Genomic DNA, 24,345 nt, shown 5'->3' with positions numbered 1-24,345 from the left:
GAGACAGGACAGAGACCAATGGCCATAAACTAAAACACAGGACCTCAACGTGGGGAAGAACTTCTCTACACTGAGGGGGCAGAGCACTGGAACTGGCTGACCAGGGAGGTCGGGGGAGTCTCCCTCTCTGCAGGAATTCCAAACCCACCTGGACGCGTTAATGCAGCACTGTTCGTGCTGACCCCTGTCTTGGCAGGAGGCTGGGCCTGGATAATCTCCAGAGGTCCCTTCCATCACTAACAATTCCGCGAGAGCGTTCCAGATGGGAACGCCGACCCGCAGCAGCTCCCAGGCGGCCCGGGGCCGGCGGCAGCCCCACCCAGGTCGGGGCGGAGCCAGCCCTCTGGCCCCCGGCGGGGCGGGGCGGCGGCCCGCTTGCACGCCGGGATTTGCAGTCCGCCTTCCCTCCTTCCTGCCCGCTCGGCCGGCGGGGCCGCCTCTCTCCTTCCGGGAGCGCCGCTCGCCCGTTGGCGGGGACCGGGAGCGGCGTTTGTTGACTTCCTCGAAGGCGGCGGGGGCGGCGCCCAGCCCCGGGAATTCCCCGCGGTGGCGGAGGCCGAAACCGCGGCCGGGCCGGCGGGCTGGGGGCGATGGGCGCCCGAGGGGGCCCGAGCGGAGACCGCGAGGGGCGGCGCTGCCTCCCCGCCGAGCTGAGCGCCCGCCGCTGACCCGCCCGGCCGAGCGGGGCCCGGACAGGTTGGTCCCGGCGCGGGGGGAACGCGGGGCGGCCCCGGCCGGGGCTCCCCCGGCGTGCTGGGAAGCTTCGTGCCCCGTGGAAGAGGAGCGACTCTCCCTGGGAAAAGAGGCTGGTCTTTCGTTTCTCTCCTTAAAATAAGAGTCGTCCTCGTATAAGCCCAGAATTTTGAGGGTTGGAAGGGAGATCATCTAGTCCAGCCCCTCTGCCGAGGCAGGGTCACCTCGAGCGGGTTGCGGGTGACACAGGACTGTGTGCAGGTGGGTTTTGAATGACTCCAGAGAGGGAGACTCCACGCCCTCCCTGGTCAACCTGTTCCAGTGCTCTGCCTCCTTCATATAAAGTTCTTCCTCATGTTGAAGTGGAACTTCTGAGTTTCAGAAGGAGCAGCCTGTCGGTCTTGTGCCGTGTCCCTGCCCAGTCACGCTTGGCCGGAATAAGGGGTCATGCCGTGGCGGGAGGGTGAGCCAGGCTTACAGGTACCGCCAGCAGGCTGGGCTTGGGCCTCGGGCAGGCTCTTAGCCTGGCTACAAAGCTGCCTCTGATCGAGTTGAAAAGCTGCGTGGGTTCTTGGAGCTGCAGTTTGTGCCTTGGTACAGAGCAGTCTGGCGAAGGAAATGAGCAAATTACGGGTGTGAAAACAGAAACATGATAGAATATTGGAGCTGACAGGAATACAGGTGCTGCAGGCCGTGTTAGTTTGGAAGAAGGAAGTGTAGATGAGCATTGAGGTAGTTGTGTATGCTAGTGGTGCTTTAAACTTATAAAAAATTGCCTCTTGAAATCCTGCTGTTTCACCTGGTAGGGAAAATACCCTTATCTCCTTAAATGAATTGGTCCCCTAGCAACTTAGAAGTGAGTGTCAGCTGTTCCAGTGAGTGCTTTTAGGAGTTTTTTGTTTCTTAAGGAATCCTTTCATTTCCCCACTGCCTTTCACTGTATGTATGCAGTAAAATCAGTGTGCTGGAAACAGACTCTGGAAAAAGCTAACTTAGGGGAGAATTATTGCCAGGACAGTGAAGTCTGCTCTGGACTCCAAAGGTCAGTTTCTCTTCTGAGACAGTTTTCTGGGACATGTTGTTATGGGAAACTTTCATTTCCGGGATAGTGATCTATGATCACATGCTTCTGCTGCAAATAATCCAAGTTATCTGTTCCAACATCTATTTTAGAGTTTTAGTAATTCTACTAAAATTACTGTAGAAACCAAAAGAAATCTAACATTATGACTACTTTTTGTTCTTTGAATAATTGCTGTTTAATAACAGCACTTTTGTTAGAAGTGTTTATCAGATAATTGCCCTATAACTTAAGTAGTTGATTATTGCCTCAAATTTTAAGCAGAATTTTTTCATCTAAACTCTCAGTGAAGTCAAAAGGCAGAAAACACAGGTTCACTGAACTCTAAATTATACTATGTGAAGGGTTTAGCCACTTTCTCACTCCCAACACAGTTTTTTGCTAACATTTATAATTATTCAGAACCTTGTTTGCTGCATTTGTAGTTTAGAAAAGTGCGAGGTGACCATTACCCAAGTGCTAGCTAGGTTATGCTTTACAATGAAAATTAAATAGTAAAAAGTTTTTCAAAAGAGCAAGGAGGGTGAAGTGATATCTTTGTGCAGCAAAAATGGGAAATAAATGAGAGATAGTTTTAAGATTGCCTGAATTTCAGCAAGTATTCTACTTTGGATTTCAGTATATCTTTTATATGTGACACTCAGAAGGTGGGGAAAGTGTGAAAATTATTGGTCAAATATATGAACAAACTACTTAGTGTACTCAGGGCAGAGAAATAGAATAATTTCGTCTCACAGCATTGGAAAATCATAGAGTTGCAAATGCAGTAAAATTTGTTTGTATTGTTTCAATAGATGCATTGAATTGGAGATTGTGCACTATGAAATGTTAAATGTAGGTTGCCTACTTAGGAAACTGGAAACTCCCCTGTCACTGCACATGCTAAGAGAACATGTAGAAGGAAACAGAATAAAATGCAATGTGGGTTTACCTTTTGATATATGTTTTCATCCTTTCACAGGGATTTTCTAGACAGGGGAAGTCTGACAGTCCATATTGAATAAAACAGTGATAATGAGATCCAGTTTGCTAAGATGGCAATGCTAGGATTAACAAAGGGGTCGGGATAGGAACCAGCTTGGTAGGAGTCAGTGGGGAGTTCTGCTGAACTCCATACCTGTGCCCATTATCCATGGTTCACTTTGGACTCAGTCTTATGTTTTTGCTAAATGTTTATACTATACTTGCATTAACTAAGTAATGTACATGATTATACAATGTTTTTATGTGGAGTTCTTAGTGTATGAAACTGTAGATGCAACTAAAATTTGACAGGACCTTTGGGGAGAAGAAATTAAGCTTGAGAGGGTAAGTGAAGCATAAATGGCTTGAATATTCGAAGTCATCCACTTGGAAGCTGTTAAGTGCAACTTAGGTTCAAATTACCAGGTTTGTCTGAAATATTGCCATATAAATCTGAATATAGGATTTTAGAAGACAGCCCAAGTTGAAAAGGCCCTGGCAAGATCATCTGGTCCCCTTGTAAAAGGGAGCCTGAATCAGATTTGCTGGCATCCTGTTTTGGATGAAATCGGAAACCTGCAGATGATGTGTTAGTGAGTTGCAGGATGTGCAAGGGCCATCGGTGAGACTCACTTGCCTTCCAGTAGCTGTAACAGGTGAGGCACTTTTCCACTTGAATTAAAAGTTAATACAATTACAAAAGAGTTATCACTGAACTTGTGAACTTACTGAATTGTAATTAATCTATTGAATTGAATAGGAAGAAACTTGTGATTGGGAGGTAGGACCTACTATTTGCTTTACAAAGCAAGATACGGAAAAAAAAATCCAAAACAAATCCTCTAAACTTTTGGAGATAGTTATTCCTTATAAACCTTTTGAAATGGGAATAAATGAACAGCAAAAGAAGGGTTTCAATAACCTTTCAAGATACTTATATTTGGTGCTAGAGATATTTAACAGCCAAAAGCCATTTTGGTCCTACTTAGGTTTGTTTGACAGCACTGCTTTTAATTACTTTCAACATTAAATGTATTAGTTTAATAAACAGGATTACATGATGCTGAAAGGATAATATTTTATTGATTTCTACTTCTGGGTTTTTATTTCTCCCCTTTTCAGGTGGTTGTCAGGGAGAGTGATTATTGTGACAGCATCCACAGAAAGGCAGATTGAATACATTACATTGAGGATGCATAAGGTTTGCAAATTAGCAGTGGAGGTACTGGAGTCTGACACTGTTCAGAGAAAGTAAAATTCATCAAGCGCTTTTGTAATAAAATGGGCTGTTTATTGCTTTTCTGGTCCTTGTGAGAGTAGATTATTTATTGTAAAAACCTTGAGATTGAAAAAACTTGCCTGTTGTACCTAAGGAGATTTTACTTGGCTTTTGTAGCTTACCCGGATGTTCGGGATAGATGAGCTACAGTGATGTGGTGTGTGAGCTCAGAGACAGAGAGTTTCCATTTCCTGAAGGCAGTAGAATGAAAGTGCTCTGGAGCTGTGGTGCAGCTCCCATGCTGACGTGTTTCTGAAGGAGCACCCAGTGCACTGGGCTGTGCCCCTGTGCTCAGGGACTCGCTGGGAGCGTGCTGGGCCTGGGGACTTTGGCTAAAAGGAAGGATGAGCAGCGGCCAAAGCAGCAGATGTGGGTGTGAGCAGCTGCTGAGATGTGTGAGAATTTTTATTACTCTGAAATGGAGCAAGTATGTGTAAAAAGTGATGCCTTTCTCTGTAGAACAGTCTGTTCACAATTGGAATCAAAGAGAACCTAAGATTTCTGAAGGAGAGGTGCAAAGTGATGGATGCTTAAAGAGACTGGAAGTCTTGCTGCTTGTTTTAACATCTTGTGTCATACGCTCCAAGTACTGTGTGGAGTTTTTGATGCTGGCTACAGGAATTCTGTATTATTCCTTGCTATGCTGAAGTGTCTTTAAAAAAAAGAAAAAAAAAAAAAACAGTACAGCTTTTTTCTGAAATTAAGATGAAGGTTGTAACATGCTCACTCAGCGTCCCTTTGGTTCAAAGGCATTTCTTGAATTTAAAGGGTTTTTTTATGTTTACATGCATTTATGTATACCCTTCTCTGTACAAAAATTATGCTGTTGTTATCAACAGCTGGAAACAGTTCATATTATCATTAGGAAGTCAAACCCTTCAAGTCTGGAAGGCAAACAAGAAAACAACCATCTTGAAATTATTTGCATTTGGTATTTGGAAATATTTTGAGAATTATTTTATTCTCTTTCAAATGAACTGTTAGGCCAAAATAAGAATCTGCTTCATACTGGGAAAAATTTAATGTTATCCTGCTTTTGCTATCTCTCCTTCTGATCTGAGAATAAGATTAACATTTCAAACTACAGAGCTCTGTTTGTGCAGCGGTCTGTTTGCTATTAGAGCCTCTGCATCCCATGTTCCTCATATGTAGAATGTGTTTTATATTTAACTGCCTCCCATGGTGTTAATGACTAGTGTTCTTAAAGCTCTTTAAAGAGAAAATCAGTGTTTCTGCCAAGCATTAGGAAGATAAGGGGAAAACATTATTTTGCTCAAAATATTCAGTGTATTGAATCAAAGCTGTTCTATAACCTATGTTGAGCAACAGAAGTGGTTCCTGTTAGTTCTTCTGTTCTTCACATTGTGTGAAAGAAAACTTAGGTGGTGCCACCTCTTCAAACTCATTTGCTTACAAACAGGGAGCATAATTAGTCCAGCTAGAACTTAATGCTGTTTCCTATGAACAGTGTGTTCAGGTTGGGTTTTTTGTTTGTAGGCTTTTAAACATTAGTTAGTTAATACAAATAGTAGTACTGGTACTCCTTTAATGTATTTTGTTTTGGACATAAAGATTAAAGTCCTTTTAAGTAGGCTGTTTTAAGTGTGCAGATCATTCTAAAGTGTAAATGAAATATATTTATCACTGGCAAAACACTTAGCTACTGTGCTGAAGTAAAGGGAGTAAAAAAGTATTAAGAAGACCTTTCTTGGGATGGGATGTGTGGTAAATGGGATTGTGAAGTTTGCCTTAAGGAGGCCGAGATGGACATGAGTTGTATTCAGAAACATTAACTTGTCGGTATATTACTTCAAATATTTTAGTGAGAAATCTTTCACCTGACCTGGTTACTGTAGGACAGATTATCTCATGAATTGCAGCTCCAGAGAGGTCAGTATTCACTCAGGTGTTTCAGAGTGTCAGCTCTGAGGCATTTTCAGCAGTGCATACGAATGTGACTTTGAATTAGGAGAAGTCAAACTGATTAAAACAGGACAGAAGTCTGTGGCAGGACTTGGTGAACCATCCTGAAAGACCTTCTGGCATCCTTCTTCCAGATTTGAGGAGCTATAACCTGTGGAATAATCAAAACACTTGCTTGATTGTTGCTGTCAGTTCATATTTTTAAGATGAGGTAATACAGTACTGGGGCATCTAAATTTTGATTCCTGTCCTCGGGTGAAATCAAAGACTACAGCTGGAGTCGGGGATTTCTTACAGACATTTATTTTTCTATACTGAGGGTTTTGTCTATCCTGACAGCAAAAAAAGCTGGGTGAGCTGTGCATTTCACCATGGCCTTTTACAGTACTGCTGATCTTGAACTGTTTAATGGCAGCTTGTCATCATTTAGTATGCAATACAGTTAGTCAAAAATGTGTATATTGGATTTTTGGGAACTGTTATCTTCAGTGTAGAAATTTAGAAAAGCGTGCAAACAAAGTCCCTTTGAATTATATGGAATTAAATGCTTCTCTTCTAAATAATCTCCACTTCTGGCTTAGAGAGCAGCATCAGAAAACCAGAGTTGAATAATCCTATAAACTAAATGAGATCTTTCAAGTAAAAAAATGTTAGAGTAACTAGTCTTCCTAACAGGTGCAGATTAGGTGTGTATTTGTATTTATAAAATAGTATTTGTGTATACTGAGTCTTATTTGGAAAGTGTTTCTCTCCTGGAGGCTCATAAAAGCACTTCTGGTTAACAAATGCAGAATAAATATGGTCCTGTTTTCCCATATTGCCATCTCCTGGTGGCACTGATGTGTGCAAGAAATAGGGAATATCTGATGCTCAGGTTTAGGAGCTCTAGGAAAGCATGGGGACAAAGATCTGTGTTATGTACAAGGTCACAAATCTGCTGCTTTCTTTGAGAGATAATGATAAGCTGTGACACTTCTTTAACGACATTTGAGTCAAGTGTTCCAAGAAAAGGAGATGTGTTGCCTTGAGAGGGCAGGCTCTTGGGAATTTGATGAGATGGGTGACAAGACTTGCAGAGCCTTTGGTGAAATGGGGGAGGATAAGCTGGTATGTTATGCTCATCTTGGAAGACAAAATGAGCAATTCCTTCAGTCAGTTAATGCAGTTTGAATGATGTGGTGCTTTTGGTGAAGGTCACCTTGTGCATGGAGTGATACTGTGCTTACAATGAAAGGGAAGCAAACCTTTCTTGCAGGGTTCTTTCTACTTAAATATCACAGAATATTCAAGGCAGAACAACAAGCAAGGGAAGCTTAGGCTACTTTTTTTGTCAGAATGCATCAAACAACATGCAAGGCATCTATTTACCTCCTGAACATAACCATTAAAAGGAGTTCAGCTTTGGTTTGTAGTATTCTTGTCTTTTTTTCACTGTTGAAAAACTCCACTGCTGTCTTATTTAGTAGAAATGAGCTGTCACAGTTTTTTATCATGTTGTCTAACTGGCTGGGAGCAAATTGAGACAAATGTGATAACAGCACTATTGTTCAGCAGTAGCTGTACTACAGCTCTTCATAATGCTGCACTCTGAAAGCTTTCCAGCATGGTGAGAGAAATTTGACCATACAGACAAGCTCCAGGCCTTTACTTCTTGTAATCTATAAACAAATGGAAGTCCAGTATCTATAAACAAATGGAAGTTTAGCTTGAATTCAAATAGCAAATACACAGTAGAAGCAGCAATTGTGACTGTGGTTTTTTTCCACTAAGGCATGCCTTTTCTGCAAAGTTCTGCTGATCAAGTCGGTTTTCTGTTGAAGTAAGTTTTTCCTGCAGTACAAAAAACTGTCTTCATTATGCTCAGTTCTTTCATTCCAGCATTTCTGTTGGTTCATTAGCTAATCATCAGGAACCTAAGGATTTGTTGAAGGGGAAAAAATAAAAGTCTGCTTTTTGTAGAAGTCACATCACTATTTTGCTTCAAGGGCGGTGGTGTTATCTGGCACTTAGTAGCATTTCTTAGTACTGCATATGAATACAAGTAATCTTGATGTTCATAACTAAATGAGATGCGTCTGGTTTTGGTTAGTTGTTTTTGCATTTTGGAGGTTGGCTTGTTTTTAAATAAACCCCAAAACTTGTTCCAGACAACTTGTAACTCTTAAAGAAAATGCTTTTGGGGATTTTCCATTGAGACCTGTTGCTCAAGAAAATATATAGAATTTCTTTAAGATTGTATTTTCTTTTTTGAATGTTTTGCTGTGTCTGAATGATGGAGGTTGTAACAAAAGCTCAGTGTAACATCTACTTTGTATTTTTAATTCACATGGATCTGCCAGGTATTTTAGAGTGACACTTTACTAATGATCAGATTATTGTCAGTTTTCTCCACACATATTGAGGCAGATCATGTTACTGTGCATGTTTTCATTCTCATCATATTTTCAGTCAAAAATTACTGTAATTGTTCAGAAGGAGGTTTTCTACTGTGACCAGGGAAAGAATAGCTACCCATGCAGTCTCTTTAAGGACAAATAAAAGTGTAATTTAAGATTATTTAAGATTACTTTAATGTTTTGGAAAAATATAAGTATTTGCATTCAAAAATAAAGAGGCTTTGGCACTTGTGCTCGGGAACCACAGGAGTTGGTTGATTTGTTGGAACTGTACTCTTTTACTGCTCAGTGCCAGCTTGCAAAAGCTCTGATATAATACTCCTTTGGAGTTCAGATAGTTGGTACCAGCCAAATTCTACATTGGTGTTAAGTCTTAATAAAAATGAATTTGGGGGTTCCTACATCTGATAGGTACTCAATATTTATATCAAGTAACGGTGAAATGTGTCTTTTCTAAACAGTGTATTTTCAAGGTGACATGGATTTCAAGATTTTTCTGCAACATTAAGATACTTCCTGATTATTCAGTCTTGTCTTGTCATACTTAGACAGAAACACCCTGCAGTATTATTTTGGAAGGTTTTCAGACTCTCTGATGAATTTGTCTTTGTGAAAACTTAGCACTTGTATCTGTCTTTTTAACAGCTGTCATGGAGGAGTTGGTAGAGGATGACATCTGTATTTTGAACCATGAAAAAGCAGACAATGCTCACAAGAGAGACAGCGATATTCCTGTTCCATCCTATAGTGGAGATGAGTCTGTTGCCTCACACTTTGCACTTGTCACTGCATATGAAGATATCAAGAAACGACTGAAAGAGACAGAGAAGGAGAACTCCTTCTTAAAAAAAAAAGTGAGAATTTTAGAAGAGAAGGTAAGAAAATAGTTGATATACCAGTTTCTGGTAGCAGCTTCTTTTTTGCTCCTGGCTGGATGGCAGAGAAGAGGGTTAAGGATTTGAAATATATACTTGAAATAATTTCCATGTTAAAAAGTTTTTATAAATTGTTTTATTTATTTAAGTGAAATGCAGTTTGTTCCTCTGGTAGTGTAGTTGTGTCATACTGGCATTTTTGATTCTCACTGGGCACATACATGATGCAATGCAAAGACAGTGACTGATTCAGACAGATGTCTAATTGCATAGAATTCCTCACTGTAGTTTGGGTGCCACTTCGTGGTGTTTATTAGCTTAGGCACATGTGACACACTATTGTTGAACAGTGAGGTGCAAAGCTTGTAAATAATCAGAATCCAGGAACTGTGTGTCAAAAGACCCTTAAGCATACCAAAATGATAAGGAAGAATTGCTTGGTAAGAATATCCAGCTAGGTCTAGCTAATCACAGCCTCAAGTGTGAAATGCAAAGTTGAAATGCCTAACATAGATGTTGACTGACTGGTTTTTGTGCAATAATTCTGAAATATAAATGAATATTGGAATTTGTTTTATAAGCAGTTTCTCATGGCCATAAACTAGTGAAGTTCATTAAAGCTAAAAATTGACCAGGGCACAGGTTTTTCTCTCCAAGTAAGGAATGCTGTGATGAAATGTACATCCATTGTTCAGCACTGAGTGTCTTTGTACTGCAGAAGTTCTTGACTTTGATAGATTGCTTTCTTATATAAGATGTAAAGATAGATCCTAGTGTTAGAGCTGAGACATTATTTAGGACTTTTCTCCTAACTATGCTACTGACTCTTAAAAGCTTTCCAAGTGTGTATTATTTTGTGGCATTGGAATGAAGCACTTGAGTCACACTTGGCACAGCTTTGACACTTATTTGGGAATTCTTGATGAAGACAGGATTGACTTTTTCTCAAAAAGGAAAACCATCTCAAGACTGTCTTATGTAAAGTTTAAGGGGATGTTGGGAATAGGAATAGAGCTTTAGACCTGAACCATGCTGAGTGTAACATCTTTTATGTTGTTACTCAGAATCACAATAAACAGGATTTGACCTTGACAATTCTTTTTGTCTTGTGTGTTTTGGTTTGGCCTGGTTTAGCTTAATTCTCCTTAAGATGCTACTTTGTTTTCTGTAGAGAAAACTTTTTAGTGTGTGAATACCACTAAAATGCTTCATGAGGGAGGCCAAGGCTGTTAGTGACTTTCAGCTTTTGTCAATAGCTAATGTACCTGTATGCTTAAAAAATATATGGGGAGTTACCCCTTTGGAGTCTGTCGTTTCAGCATGCATGGAAACTTCCAGAAAGCTTATTAAGGCTTGTGTTCTATGTGAGTGGCTTTATTAGGGGGAGAAAATATAAAGGACAAAACTTAAAGGGAATCATACAGATAAACAAAAAAAGCAAAGGGCAGAAGCTTCCTATCTGTCTTCCTGTTTTCCCATACTTTCTTTCAAGCAAACACTTTAAAGAGGAGATATTTAAGGAAGATATGTGAGTGTCAGTGCTTTGTTTTAGTAATTTCTTTTGTGTGACTCCTAATTTTTAAGAAAATATATGAAAATCTGTTGTGAATATCTGCAAGAGGTACACATAAAGGAAGTGTGCAGGATAAAAAGAATGAAAAGGAGAATGCAATACTTAATTAAAACAAGAACTTTTAATATGACTGGATATAATTTGATGTAAGACTTCTTTCTGTCTTATTAAAAACACTGAATATATTTTAACTCTGTTCCCCTTTTTCTAGCAATCCAGTGGGTAGTGGTTATTCTGCCTTGCTTGTCTTTTGCCATAGCAGGCAGTAAGATGGTGGTAATCTCAAAGTTAATAGATATTTCTAAAATTATTCTGCTTTGGCTTTTTGTACATAAATACGCGGGAAAAAATCTTTATTTACATTATGAGGTGTTTAAGTAATTATGTTTGGCTTCCTTTGAACTTTTTGTGCATTTATATGCTTAAAACTCCTTTTTCAAAAAGCAGTTTACATTTTTTTGGAGCCTGGAAAAAATATGATTAAGGGATTATCAGTGGGAGTAATGATAACTTATGAATAGTTTTCAAGTACTCATAGGAGTGAACTCATAGCAGTGTACTGGAAAGTGTCCCTGTCCATGGCAGGGGGGTTGGACTAGGTGAGCTTTTAAATGTCCTCTTCCAATTCAAACTACTCTATGATTCTATAAATTAGTGAGCATTAAGTATTGTTAGAGATTTCAGAATCTGTAGACAGCCTTTGCTGCACTGTTGTAAAAAACATGGCCTGTATCAGCGTATTTGATTAATTTGTTATCTAAACTGAAAAAAAAAAGGAAAAGCTGTTAGATTAATATGGCAGGCTTAAAATTTTGCAGTTCCCAGCATAACACAGAAAACTTCTGCCTTGTCCTGTGTGTTGACCGTTCAGGTGCTCGGCTCCCGGGCGGAAGAGGAGTGCAGCTCGGTTGGGCGGGAACAAGTCAATAAGGCCTACCAAGCCTACCGAGAGGCCTGCATCGACCGCGACCATCTGAAAAGCAAACTGGAAAAAATGGTGTGCCTTTTTAAGTAATGGCTTCGGGGCTTGCTTTATCAGCACTGCATAGTTAGTACCTGTTTACTCTAGAATGAGCTTTATATTCTTAAGATCTGTGGTCTTGGTTTTATCACCCTTTTAAAGTACATGACAATATTTTCTGTAGAAATAACGATTTAATGTACCTCAGTTTTATTACTGGGCTAGAATAATGCTTAAAATAAAAATCAAAGTAATATTTTTTGTTGTTGTATTTGTTCTGAATTATTGAATTGTCTGACATGATAGAAAAATGCCTCACAAATTATTTTGGGTTGGGGTTTTTCTCTCCTCTGAAAAATAGGCAAAAGAAAGTGCGGAATCCTTGAAAAACTTGAACGAGCAGTTGCAATCTAAAGAAGTAGAGCTGTTACAACTAAGAACTGAAGTGGAAACTCAGCAAGGTATGCACTTGGTTACTTCATCTTAAGGTATGTTGAGGAACTGTAGTGGTTATATTGTGATCTTGGGGCATGAAGAGGCTTAACCCTGTACAGGGGCAAGGTAAGAGAGGCATGAACAGCAGTGAGCTACTTCGAACTTGTCTTCATTCTCGTGAATGGTGAAACGTATATTCTGAGGCTGCTGTGTTCTCCCACCCTAGGTGATTGACAAATTTGAGAAATGGGCACCACCTAACAGTTTATAGGCTGGGTCATGTGCATCTCTGGACCCCAGCACCTTTTCCTCAGAGCAGGGCACAGGCCTGTTCAAGTATGAAGATCATTCAGTCAATCCCACTTCCTCTGGCACCTGTAGAGGGTCCAGCATATTGCTTTGTCTTGCTGTTGGATCAACAAATACAAGAGGATGTTGTATAGCAACAGCTGCAGTTGCCAACAGTTACTTAGCTGGCTGGGAAATGAGGGAAAGTAGAAAGATGTTGGTTGTAGAGAACCTGGTGAAAAGAGGAAGGAGAAAATAACATTATATCCTGGCAATTCCAAAAGCCCAAATCCAGCGTCTCTTACTGCAGTTGGAAAGAGTGCTCTGTATGTAATAGATGCATAAAACAAAACATCATGGAAGGAAAAAAACCCTTTATTTAGTTACAAAAAGATGCCATCTGTATAGAGTATGGACTGACTTCAGAGTATGTACAAATGCAGTCATTTGAAAGGCACTTTTGAGTATGGCTGTGCATGAATTTCATTACTCTCCAAGAGGACCTTAAAAATGTATGTAATGCACTACTTCAATTGCACAAATGTTTAAACCTAGAAAAACAAATTGCAGGTAGTGCTAGTATCACTGTTGAGGATGTCATCGTTTCAGGAGGTAAGAATTGCAGAGTTTGTAAGGAGAGCTCTGAAAATGTGATGATTTCCTTGTTTGTAATTCATTTTTACTCATAAGTGGACTCTGGGTACCTTGCTTTAAAAAAAAAATCAGTGTAACTTAAGGCTGTTTAAACTATTAATTCTGGAAATAAGTGTACCATGCAGTTGAAAACTTGTTTCTTCCTGTCACATTCCTTCTTTTCTTGCTGTCTCACTATTGCCCTGCTACTGATCTGATGGTAGCATCAGCTTAAGTTGCTTCTTACCATGTGAATTGCTTCAGTCTAACAAGATTTGTGTAACTTTTATGCTTTCCCCTTTTGTTTGGATTGTATCTTTTGTTGTTCTGTGGGCAACTTCTTGATGTTAAACTTGGGGAAAACGTAATGGTAAGTGTTGTAATAATACAAATCTGAGGGCAAAAAGAGTCATGTTTTCAAAGCATGTGAGAAGTATGCAAGTTGGCATATATGATGTGTATTTGCCATAAATTGATTTTTTTATTTCCAGTGCCTTTTTGTGCTAGTACTTCATTTTTCTCTATGTCAAATGTCTAGCTTTCCTAGAAAGTAGGGCTCCATGCTTTAAACCCAGAAAATAGACCAATAACAGCATTACCAGTGTTATAATTCCCTGTTGCCATGGACTCCAGTTTCTCCAGAATATAATGTTTTTGTAAGGCATGGGCTGATTGAAGAACATCTTGCATATTGAATTATGTTCTTTGGACTGAGATTGGAATCTAATTGTCTTGTTTGTCTTCTTCACAGTGATAAAAAGTCTGAATTGTACTCCGGCTAACTGGGAATTAGAGAAGCTGAGCAGTGACCTGAAAGTGCATAGTCTGGAACAAGATCTAGAAAAACTCAAGGAAGAGTGCAACAGTCTCAGGAAGGAGTTGCAAAATTCCAAGCAGAAGGTACCTTAATTTTTAAGGAATTTTTGTATTAATAGTTACTTTTAAATCCCAAGATCAATCAAAATCAAGGGTTAACAAAAAGATGACGTATATATGAATATTAATATCTTGGTAAAATTAACCTTAAATATTTTCGTAGACTGTCATTTTTCTTGGAAATAGGGACAGGCTTTTCAGGGAGGTGTTCATGGCATCAAGCCTGTCGAAATTTAAGAAGTGTCTGGATAACACTCTTAATTAGAAAGTTTAGCTTTAGGTAGTACTGCAGTGAGCAGGGAGTTGAACTTAATCCTTACAGGTCACTTCTAAGATATGCTATGATTCTATATGGGTGAGATTTCCCAGCCGTTGCCCATATAGCAACAGAAAATAAAGCTTTATGATTTTTTATAAGTAGCCACTGAAGTTCTGTGTAACCTGGGCTGCTAAGAAAGTTTGGGCAAAAGCTGGCCTCTATTATTTTCTTTTTTTTTTTTAATAGCAACGGGATGCTAATGTTTAAAGATGTCATGAACTTTGTTTAAGGAGGTATGGCACTTTTCTTCAGGGTAGTTGCATGAAGCTTGTCAGGAAAGTTCCTCTTTTGGCACCCTTCCCTGCCATTTCTGGGACAAGTATCTGTTCTGAGGGACACATTTTGTAACCTAGGCGTTGTTAGGATCTCAAAAAGAAAATTAAGATAACTGTAACAAAAAGCACTAAGTTATTGTCTAGTGCATTCTTTCTTCTTTCCATCTTACCTTTGATAAAGGTACAGTGCCAGTCTCTAGGACTCTGCAGTCCCACTGAAGTCACACAGTGAATGTAAAACATTTAAATGTGATTGTTTGAGGAGGCAGACTGTTTTACATTCCTTATGGTCATTAATAATGATGATTATATAATCTGGTATCACACAGCATTTGCGTGAGTCTGCAGTTTTTCCACTAGGTGGGGATAAAGCGTGTGAGGTGTTCTGTTAACTTCCCTTACTGTTGGTTGTTTCACTTGGGTCTGGAGCTGTTTCAGGTGCCTTCAATAACTTGTAAATCTGAAGGCCTGCTGTAACTTGTGTGAAGTTCTGGTGTCTTCGGGTAACTCTAGAACGGAGTAACAGCTGCATAAATAATTACAGATTGTATTGTGAGAGTGAGTGATGTCAGAGAGAACAGACTAAAATAGCATTTGTAAGGAATACTGCATGTGACACTGTTTAAATAATGTTTATGCCAGCAGCTTTTGTTGCACAGAGCAAATACAGGGAACAGCTTTTTGTTTTGTTTTGGGAGGTTTTGTTACATTGGTTTTTGGGGGGGGTTTGTTGTTTTTTTGCTTGTCTTTAATACAATTTCTTCTTGATCCTGGTAACTGCTTAATACAGGAAATAAAGTGCATGTTTTCAAATATGGGGTAATACAGTGCAACTTTTTTATGCTATGAATTTAAACCTTTGGGAGATGGTGATAAAGCTCAGGAGGGGAAAATCTGTCAGGTGAAATACAGTCAAGTGTGATCAATGGGCAATGACAAATCAGCATTATTTCAGCTCAGCTGGTATTTTCATTATTACTTATTTTCATTACATTAGCTAATGAATGTAATAGGTAATAATGAAAATGAAAACAGGAAAACATGTTTTCAAATGTTTTCTACCTTAGGCAAGTGTACTTTCTATTTTTTGTACTTTAAGATATTCTTACTCAAGTTTAATATTGTAGTTGATGCAGTGTGTACATTAACAAGTTGATTGAAATATGTGCAGCCTGTCTTAAAGCCACTGTAAAGGGATCAAATCCATAACAGCTTTGGCTAGAGGGCATGATAGGAAGGGAACATGGAAAGAAGGGATATGAAAGGGAGGGAGCTCATCACAAGTGAGAGTCTAATAGAAGCACAGCTAACAAAGTGAGTCCAATGTTTGATTTCCTAAACAATCCTGGTAAATTCAGTGTGGCTGCCTATATGTGCAATTTGAAAGTAGTCTTTCAGACTGAAGAGATAAATTATTTTCTGTTATGTTATTTTTAACAAATTAACATAAATTATTTTCTGTTATGTTATAAAGTTATAAAAGTAACTTGTGGAAGTAAATCTATACTGAAACAGCTTCCTTGAAGTTAAAGATCTTTATATACCGTGACAGAGAAAGAAGAAAAAAAAGACTGTTTAAAAAGCAGAAATTGAGAGAATGATTACTTTCTTAAATGGACATGAAAAGTCTAATTCTGAGAGTTCAGCTGTTTTAAGAAAGAAGAGTATGGAGGTGGCTGAACAATGCCTTCATGTACGTAGGTAGTTTAAGCATTTTTAGTGGAAATTCTTAGTAGAATTGAAATCACTTTTGAAACCCACTGCAGCTAACACAAATGAAGACTACTTGTGAATTTCAGTATTAGGCAAATTGGAGTTTCACTGCTGTTGTTTGAGAGAGAAGATCTGAAATCATGTTCATTCATTCTCTGTTTTCTTTTCACTCTGTTATGCAGGACCAGGCTCAAGAGGAAAATCCATTACATGGAGACCACCTTCAAAGGCAAGACATCCAGAGGTATGAAATACTTCAGTTTACAGAGGGACAGTTGTTTGAACAAGTAAATTATTCTTGCTGACTCTTTAGGTGTGTTATTTCAAGTTTCATAATTTCACTGAAAGTCTAAGTATAGTTATTTAGCAAGATCATTGTACATTTTTTTCCTTTGTTGTGTTTGTATGAATATTTAGGTAGTTATGCCTTTGGTGCACTTACAGCATTTTCCACCAGAGGGAAGAGCAGCCCTTCACAATGCCAGGCTTTAGTGCAGTGAGCCTTGCTGCTTCCTTGGGTGTTGAAGAGACTTTTCAGCCTGAAAGAGAACGTACAGACACTTCCCATCATCTGTTCTCTGGTGCAGTGAGGCTAACAATGCACACACTACACACAAATCACACTTTGTCCTTTCACCTTGACTGGATACTTATTCCTGTGGTTCCTCCTGGAGCTTTGCTGTCAGCCTCACACACCTGATGAAATATGTTCTCTCAACACACAGCAGTTATCTCTTTGATCACTGCTCTGATTAAACTGATCATTTGATCAAATAATTACTAATCAGAGCAGATATATTCCATCAAGTGGTGCTCAGGTGGCAGCCATCTAAAAGAGCATATGGACTCTATAGTGTTAATTGTAATATAAATACTAAACGTGTAATAAATATGTAAGCCCATCCAAAAATCTGTGGAGGAAACACTCAAAAAACCTCCTATGAGAAACATTTGTTGTAGCAAGCAATCCTGCTTTTTATAGGAAATGGAGGCATTTGCCCCTAGTTAACTTTCTGGAAACTAGTTTCTTAATATTTGTGAGCAGCCTGCAAATCTGACTTTAAATTCTCAGTGTGCAAATCTAATCTGCTGTACATTTAAACAGGCTGTCATAGTGAAGGTTCATATCACATGTTAGAAGGCAGGGAATTCCAGGCATGGGGAATCCTTGGTTTTCAATTACAAATTACTTGAAAATTAGGCTTTGCAATGGGATTCTAGGCCAGTATCCACAAAAACAATTAAAATCAGTTGCATGTGATTTAAGTGGAATTCTGGTACCTGCAACCCTTTGCAAGATGCTTGTAAAACTGCTAAATGCATTTTAAAAAATTAATTCAAGCACTTTCCTTCTGGTTGGTGGCAGATATTTGAGATGTCCCTGTATTTGTCACTTCTGTGACAAATACTGGACAGTTCTGGTTGAACATAACTAAAGTTTTTGATCTTATTTTTTAGACCAAAACATGAGAATTAAGGAAGTGTGGTTGCCACATCAGCTGTAAAATTGTCAGCTCTTAAGAGCTGAAAGAGCCAAAAGGAGTCTGCAGTAGAAAGGCCACAGGTTTAGCTGAACTTCTTGAAATATCAGTTCTGAAAATTTTAACTTCCTATTAGTCAGAACTGGTGACACTTAACACATTATTTATTAAAATAACACCTTCCTATGTTCTTTAACAGAACTTTATGCATCTGAACTTTTGTATTCCGGGGAATTATTTCTGTGGACAGAAGTTCTGTTTCTTTAAGGGAACTCTCTCAGTGTTGACTTGCATAATAGCCACTTCTCAGAGTGATTTTGACCACATTTGTGCTTGATATTTCATGCAGGAGTGATCCTATATTGCTATTTTTGAAGGATAGTGTTACATACTGTTATAAAGCTTATTAATTCTTACTCATCTCAGTAGCTTGAGATATTGAGCTGTTTTGAAATAAATGCCTTTAGTGAATGTAGTGAGGAGGAAAAAATTCTGGAAACTCTCGTCCATTATATTTGTCTTCAATAAATGTGTTTTGGTAGGATGTTAATCATTAAAAAAGCATTAAATCATTGCATTCATGTTTAAGTTGAAGTAACTACATCCTTATGTCTTTGAACACTAAGTTAATTATTAATCAACATAAATGTGATATTCAGTGAGCCTTTGCTAGAAATTTTACCAAGAAACATATGGTAATGCTGACTTTTTTTCCCCCCTCTTAATTTTCTTACCAGTTATTAACCTGAAACATCAGTGTTGGAACAGTGCTGCTGTTGCTAAATATGTTTCTTCTATTGTGCTGTCTTAGAGAATGAATTGGAACACTATTTTTTACACTGTCTGGTCAGGCAGTGTATTAATACAAATTGGAGGCCTTGAATACGAGTATGGTTTATATTTTAGATTGGACTCTGTGTGTATGCCCAGTTTGGGTCTCAGGTATTTAGTCTGAATTCAGTGTAGCAATGTGCATGGTATAAGACGCAAATACTGGTTCTTGATTATTTGAAATAAAAATAAATCAGTATTACTAGGCTCATAGTATGTGTTGGGGTATGTGGTCATTTACTGAAAGGTATTCAGAGTTAACACTCTGCCTTTTTTATAACCTGGTGTCACTTTAACTAAAGTATTCCTTTGAGATGACTAATTTTATTGGAAGATGGTTAGTTTCAGATACTGAAATGAAAAGTAAGCTTCATGTTTCTTTCCTTTGGAGAGTTGAAATTATTATTATTACCTAGTATGTCAATATATAATGCATTGTATATTGCAATAGGTAAGAATCAAATTAGATACAAAGGTCCATCCATTGAAGGTAATTCTTAGTACTGTTCAGTCCAGTTACAGTTAGGGTGCTCCAACAAAATTTGCAGAACAATTTACTAACAGTCAACACTTGATAGGCATGTTGATAGGCTGCTTTAGAGGCAGCAATATTTAACTTGTAATAAATTTTTGTTTTGAAAGTTTGCAACAAACCTATTGGGACCTGAAGAGAGAAATGTCCAATTTACGTGTAGTGACTGACAAGCAAGCTGAGGTCCTGCGAAAACTGAAAAGGAACCCACCAGGAGCCAAGAAAGGCAAGTCAGTGTTGGCAGTAACAGACCTTACAAACACAAACCATTGATGCAAGCTGTAGCATTTTAAAAATAAACCAGCTATCATATCTTACCAGAATCTCATCAATTGAAGTTGATAAGCTAGACTGTATTATGGTTCCAGCTTCCCCATTTTCTGCTTTTGCTTCTGTCTCATACTGGTCAACTTCACACATAAAGGTGTTGCTGATGTGTTTTTTCTTCAGTACTGTATTCTGTTCCCCTTGTGGCTTTTTTCTCAGTCAAGTGTTGCTTATGTGCACAAGGCTGAGGTGTTAAGTTTACTCGTATTTGACCTTTTACCACAACTACTTCATATTAGGAGGGAAAAAATCTTTTTGCAAATGCAGTCTTATTTTCCCAGTGCAGAATATATGAAGTATTAAATTTGCAACATTTTAAAATCAGACTTTAAAAGAATGAAGTTCCTTATTGTTTCCTATTTCTTTGTATTTTATTCAGAAAAGTTGTCTTTTCTGAAGAAATGCTACACAGTGTGACATTTTCTGAATGTCAGAATACTGGGGAAACAAAGCTGCCTTTAATTTCAAGGGTTAAATATTTTTCACATAAAGTATTTAAATTTTCCATGAGCATTTCATCAGACAGTTCTTCTACTCCATACATATGTTTCTCTGAAGCCAAATGCTGGACTGTCAGGCAAACAAACTGTGGTAAAGAGTTAATTTCCTTTGTTTTCTGCTCACTTCAATTGTGATCTTTACTGTGCTCAGAATACTGGTGGAAGACAGTGGACTTGGTTACAATGTACTGGTGACAGTCTCTGATGTCCCTGTCCATTACCAGATCAAGACATTTTGTTTCTGAACAGCTCAGTGAGGTAATGACAGGATTCACCTCCCGAGCAGTCCCTGCCTTTGTGGTCAGCAGTGACTAATGATCACTTTGTCTCTGGTACTTGGCTGATACAAACTGTCAACACATTTTGTAGATTTGGCCATATTGTTACCAGGTGAGTCTGTGTTCCTATAATTCTAAAACATGTTTGTCAAATAACTGCATCAGAGAAACTGGCAGCTGAATGAGTCTAAATAATCTTAGATCTGTCAAGGTTTGATGTGATCACATACAGTCCTTATGTCCTTACTTTTAATTTGCAGTTACCTGTCTTGCCACTACACAACTACTTGCTTTTCTCTTCTCCTTGGTGAGGAGACTCATTTTCTGCAGTTCTTATGCGGTTGTTCATCCACAGCCACAGAAGGCATTCTTGATTGATCAGGAAACAGTGGACTTTTGCCTTTTCATCTGTAGACTTTTTTCAGTAATTTTTCAGAAGTATGTGAGAGGTCTAATCTTGTGGACAGGTCTAATCTTGGTCATCAGCCACACTTACGAATGCAATGCAGATATATCTTTGCTTGTATTTATAGACAAATCTTGGCTTATGCAAAATATGGGTACAATTGACTGAAGCCTTCCACTTCCTATACCTCTAGTACTGACTTTTGGCATTTACAGACCAGCTGCCATTGTCAGAGGTGCATTAATTCTGCAGAACACGTGTTCAGTACTTTGTGTGGGACATGAACAGTATCAGTTAACTTGTGGATTCTACGTAGAATGTAGAGAGGCATTTTATGTGTTATGTATGGAGGAATTTTCAACAAATGGATGTGCTTGTGGGGTTGTTTTTTTGTTGTTGTTGGTGGTGGTTTTATTTGTGTGGTTTTAGTTGGTTTATTGGGAGTTTTTTGGGGTTTTTTTTCAATCTATTTTAGTGGATTCAGTTTTTCTCGAACTTCTAAAGGTCTGTGGGCCTCTAATTGCATTTTACCCCTGCCAGCACAAAAATGCCAAATCCAGTGCCTTGCATGTTTTTCAGACATGATGCCCATGGTATTGGAAGGTGGTTTGGGCTGACATCCACAAATTTTAATTTATTGTGACAAATAGAAGTTGTATTCTTTGACCAAGATACCAGCTTCTTTTTCTATCCCTTAAGAACAAAGGTTAAAAATTACAATTCATGCTCAAGATTAACAGCTGCTCTAGAAAACTCTATGTATTATGTGAGTTTTAACTCAGGAGGCATTAATCTACTCTGATTACATGTTTATGTAAATTATCACTACAAAACAAAATTACCTGCTTGTATTTGGCCAAATGTTCAGATGTGTGTTGAAGGTACAGCTCTTCCATTTGAGGTAGATCCTGTTCTGTTTCAAAATCCCCCACCCCCCCTAACAGTTGAAAACTCCTCTGGAATGTCACACAGCTGAACATTGCAGTCTGTCACTTTACTTTTGAAAGTCGGACAAGAGAACCTGTGAACACTACGTGTTTCCCTCTTACTGCTTCATAGGCAGCGAGAATTTGGGTTCTGGATGGCACAAGAATACTACTTGTTAAAGAATCAGCAGAATAGGGAGCAGCATTCAGTCTTCTGCATCTGGATGATTTCTCCAGCATGTGAAAATGGTCTCTGTTTCAGCATTCATTTCAGTCTGGTCAGAAAGATTCATCAGTTTATCTGTGTTGAAATAGGAGTTTGGAGATATCCTTGGAGTTGGGTGTGTTTTAGACATTATGATGTCAGGATTTTGGGTTCATCTTTAGACTGGTGAGGGTAGTATGTTGTTTTTAGATTTCAAGTAGTTACTGAATATGGTCCAAAAACTTGTGGCTGGAAGAAACTGTGTTTAACATCCCTGCTAGACTGTAGTACATTTGGGGTACATGAAAAATGCGTTAGATAATGTAATTTAAAAATCTTTTTTATCTTCTTCCTTCAGCTGCCTCTACTGCACCAGTGCAATGTGTTGACTTGAACATTTCAAAGGTGAATCTGACATCTGGGGTAGTGCATAAAAACCTGTCACAAAACGACAAAGCCCTCGGCAGTGCTGTGTCTCCCCCTCTGCTGAGAGATGCCCGTGTCCCATCAGAAAGGGTGACCCTACAAGCTTGGACAGATGAGAGACCAATTCCAGCTGACAGCAAAATGTTTCAGGAACACCGTTCCTCTGGAAAGAGCTCTCTGGAAGATAATTCCTGGGTATTCCCAAGTCCTCCAAAGCCCAATGAGAATATGTTTTGGGAAATGAAAAATAATCCAACTTTGTTAAACTGTCCAGCAGATTACCTGGATCAGTGTAATCAAAACTGTCTGCACAAGAGTTAAACAATTTTTAGAATGAACTGAGGCATTTTTGGAGTGATTCTGAATAGGCACCTTAATGCTCGAACTTTTAAGGAGAGAAAACAAATTGCTTGAAATGTTCTTTCTTTATTTTTAATTCTAGTTCCAAATCAGAAAGCTGAGTCTTCCTCTGCTGTAAATCAGGAGTGAGTTCCTTGATGTTAAAGCTGTGCTGGTGTAATGTAAATACAAAGAAATCTGGTATGGGGCCTAGATAGTCTTGTACTGCAAATGACATACATTTGCTAAAGGTTACAATGAAAAGTGAGTTTGTGGAATAAAACAAAATAATCCAGTTCTGTATTTGTTTGCTATTTGTATGTTATCAAGAAAATACTTGGCATCCAGTGTTAGAACTTGAACCAGCTCTGAGCTTATATTTTGACAGTGTTCTTTTTCAGAATAAGGATAATATGAAGAATTGGATTCTCTTCCTTCCTCCTTTCAATTAGCTTTGATTCCTCTGGTTTGTAAATGCATTTTTCTGTAATATCTAACTGAGAAAGGTGAGTTTGGTTTGTTTTTTGTTCCAACCTTGATTTATATGAGATAGTGGCAGAAGAACCACCCTTAGGCTATGCTGTTTGATTGCCCCATTTAGGGCTTGATTGTGAAAGGTGAAGGACCGTAAGTAAAGCTGCTGCTGCTGCTGCCCTCTGTGAATCCTGGAGGTTCAGCTTGTTTCCCTCAGTTCCTGCTGAAGGAAGCTGCTGTAACTGCAGTGCTGCTGCCACAGACCCAGCGTGCTCACAGTGCAGTTTTCCATATTGTGCCTCCTTTGCACAGCACCACAACTCTGACTCTTCATTCCTGTGGATAGTGAAGGCTACTAATTTTTCTTTTGTTAAAGAAACAAAGCCTTAATTTAATCAGACTTGGTGTTGTTGCATTGTTGATATACAAAAATAAGTATTTTTGTGGTGTCTTTAGTATGCCACTGAGAACCAGAGCTACTGGAATTCCAGCTACCTGCTTTATAGATTATGGGTGTATAGGCACTACTTTTTCATTGTTTTTTTCCTCTTAAGGCCATGAACTGTTTCTAGACAAGCATAATTTATGTTTTTGGGGTTTTTTTGTAAACTTCTCTGCTTCATATCTGGCTTACTACAACAGGGTTAAGTGAAATGTCTTGACTGCTCAAAAAGTTGAAGAAAAATGCATTGTATTTTAGATCCATGATACCTAACTTGTAATGGGCAGGAAGGTATCTAATACTGAATTCGCTATTTACAAATGTGTGGGTGGGTGAAGTATTCAGCTTCACAGATCCAGCTTAACGTCAAAGTAATAAAAATTAATTTCACAGCTGTTTAGTAGCTAATTATCTTAAGATGGCTTGCAAATACATGGGGAAGCTCTGGCAGTAGCACAGCCATAGTAATGATGGGCTGTAGAAGCGTTAGGAGGGTGCTACGTGACCTGTGTGGTTCCAGACACCCTCCCTTGCACAGTAAGTACTTCACACAGAGCCCATCTTTCACTTTGTCTGTCAAAGGCAAAAACAATGCCTTCCAGAGACCTTCTCCTGTAGTACAAACAGCATACATAAACAATGTTTTCCATTCACCAGATATTGTTTTTATCTTTCTATTATCTTGCTCACGTATACTGGCTTGTCTGTGATTAATGGAAATGGTGTCAGATGCTGGAATTTATTCTGACCAATGAACACAGCTGACTCAGGGGAGTACAATCTCTTGGAAAGTAATAGAACAAAATCCAATATGCATAAAACAAATCCAAGTCACTAGGCTTTAGCTGATAGAACCAACTACCTATGTAATAACAAAGAAAACATTTCTCATGTG

The 24,345-nt window shown here is 38.7% G+C and overlaps 1 protein-coding gene across 3 annotated transcripts; it reads left to right on the top strand.

The window, feature by feature from the left end:
* Positions 1-596: 596 nt before the first annotated feature.
* Positions 597-22,829, top strand: AZI2 (5-azacytidine induced 2). Of its 3 annotated transcripts, none has more exons than XM_063154978.1 (8): positions 597-696; positions 8,981-9,210; positions 11,655-11,780; positions 12,106-12,205; positions 13,852-14,000; positions 16,466-16,527; positions 19,238-19,353; positions 22,128-22,829. In XM_063154978.1, exons 2-8 carry the CDS (start codon positions 8,986-8,988, stop codon positions 22,514-22,516), a joined length of 1,167 nt encoding a protein of 388 aa, XP_063011048.1. In that variant the 5' UTR covers positions 597-696; positions 8,981-8,985; the 3' UTR covers positions 22,517-22,829. The 3 variants fall into 3 exon arrangements, with proteins under 3 accessions (XP_063011048.1, XP_063011067.1, XP_063011056.1); XM_063154997.1 differs by lacking the exon at positions 597-696 and adding an exon at positions 746-805; XM_063154986.1 differs by lacking the exon at positions 597-696 and adding an exon at positions 818-954.
* The last annotated feature ends 1,516 nt before the right edge of the window (positions 22,830-24,345 follow it).

This window comes from Melospiza melodia, chromosome 1 (assembly GCF_035770615.1).
Source record: "Melospiza melodia melodia isolate bMelMel2 chromosome 1, bMelMel2.pri, whole genome shotgun sequence".
Lineage (NCBI taxonomy): Eukaryota > Metazoa > Chordata > Aves > Passeriformes > Passerellidae > Melospiza > Melospiza melodia.
Note: the sequence above shows the minus strand (reverse complement) of the source record. Positions and strands in the feature narration are given on the sequence as shown.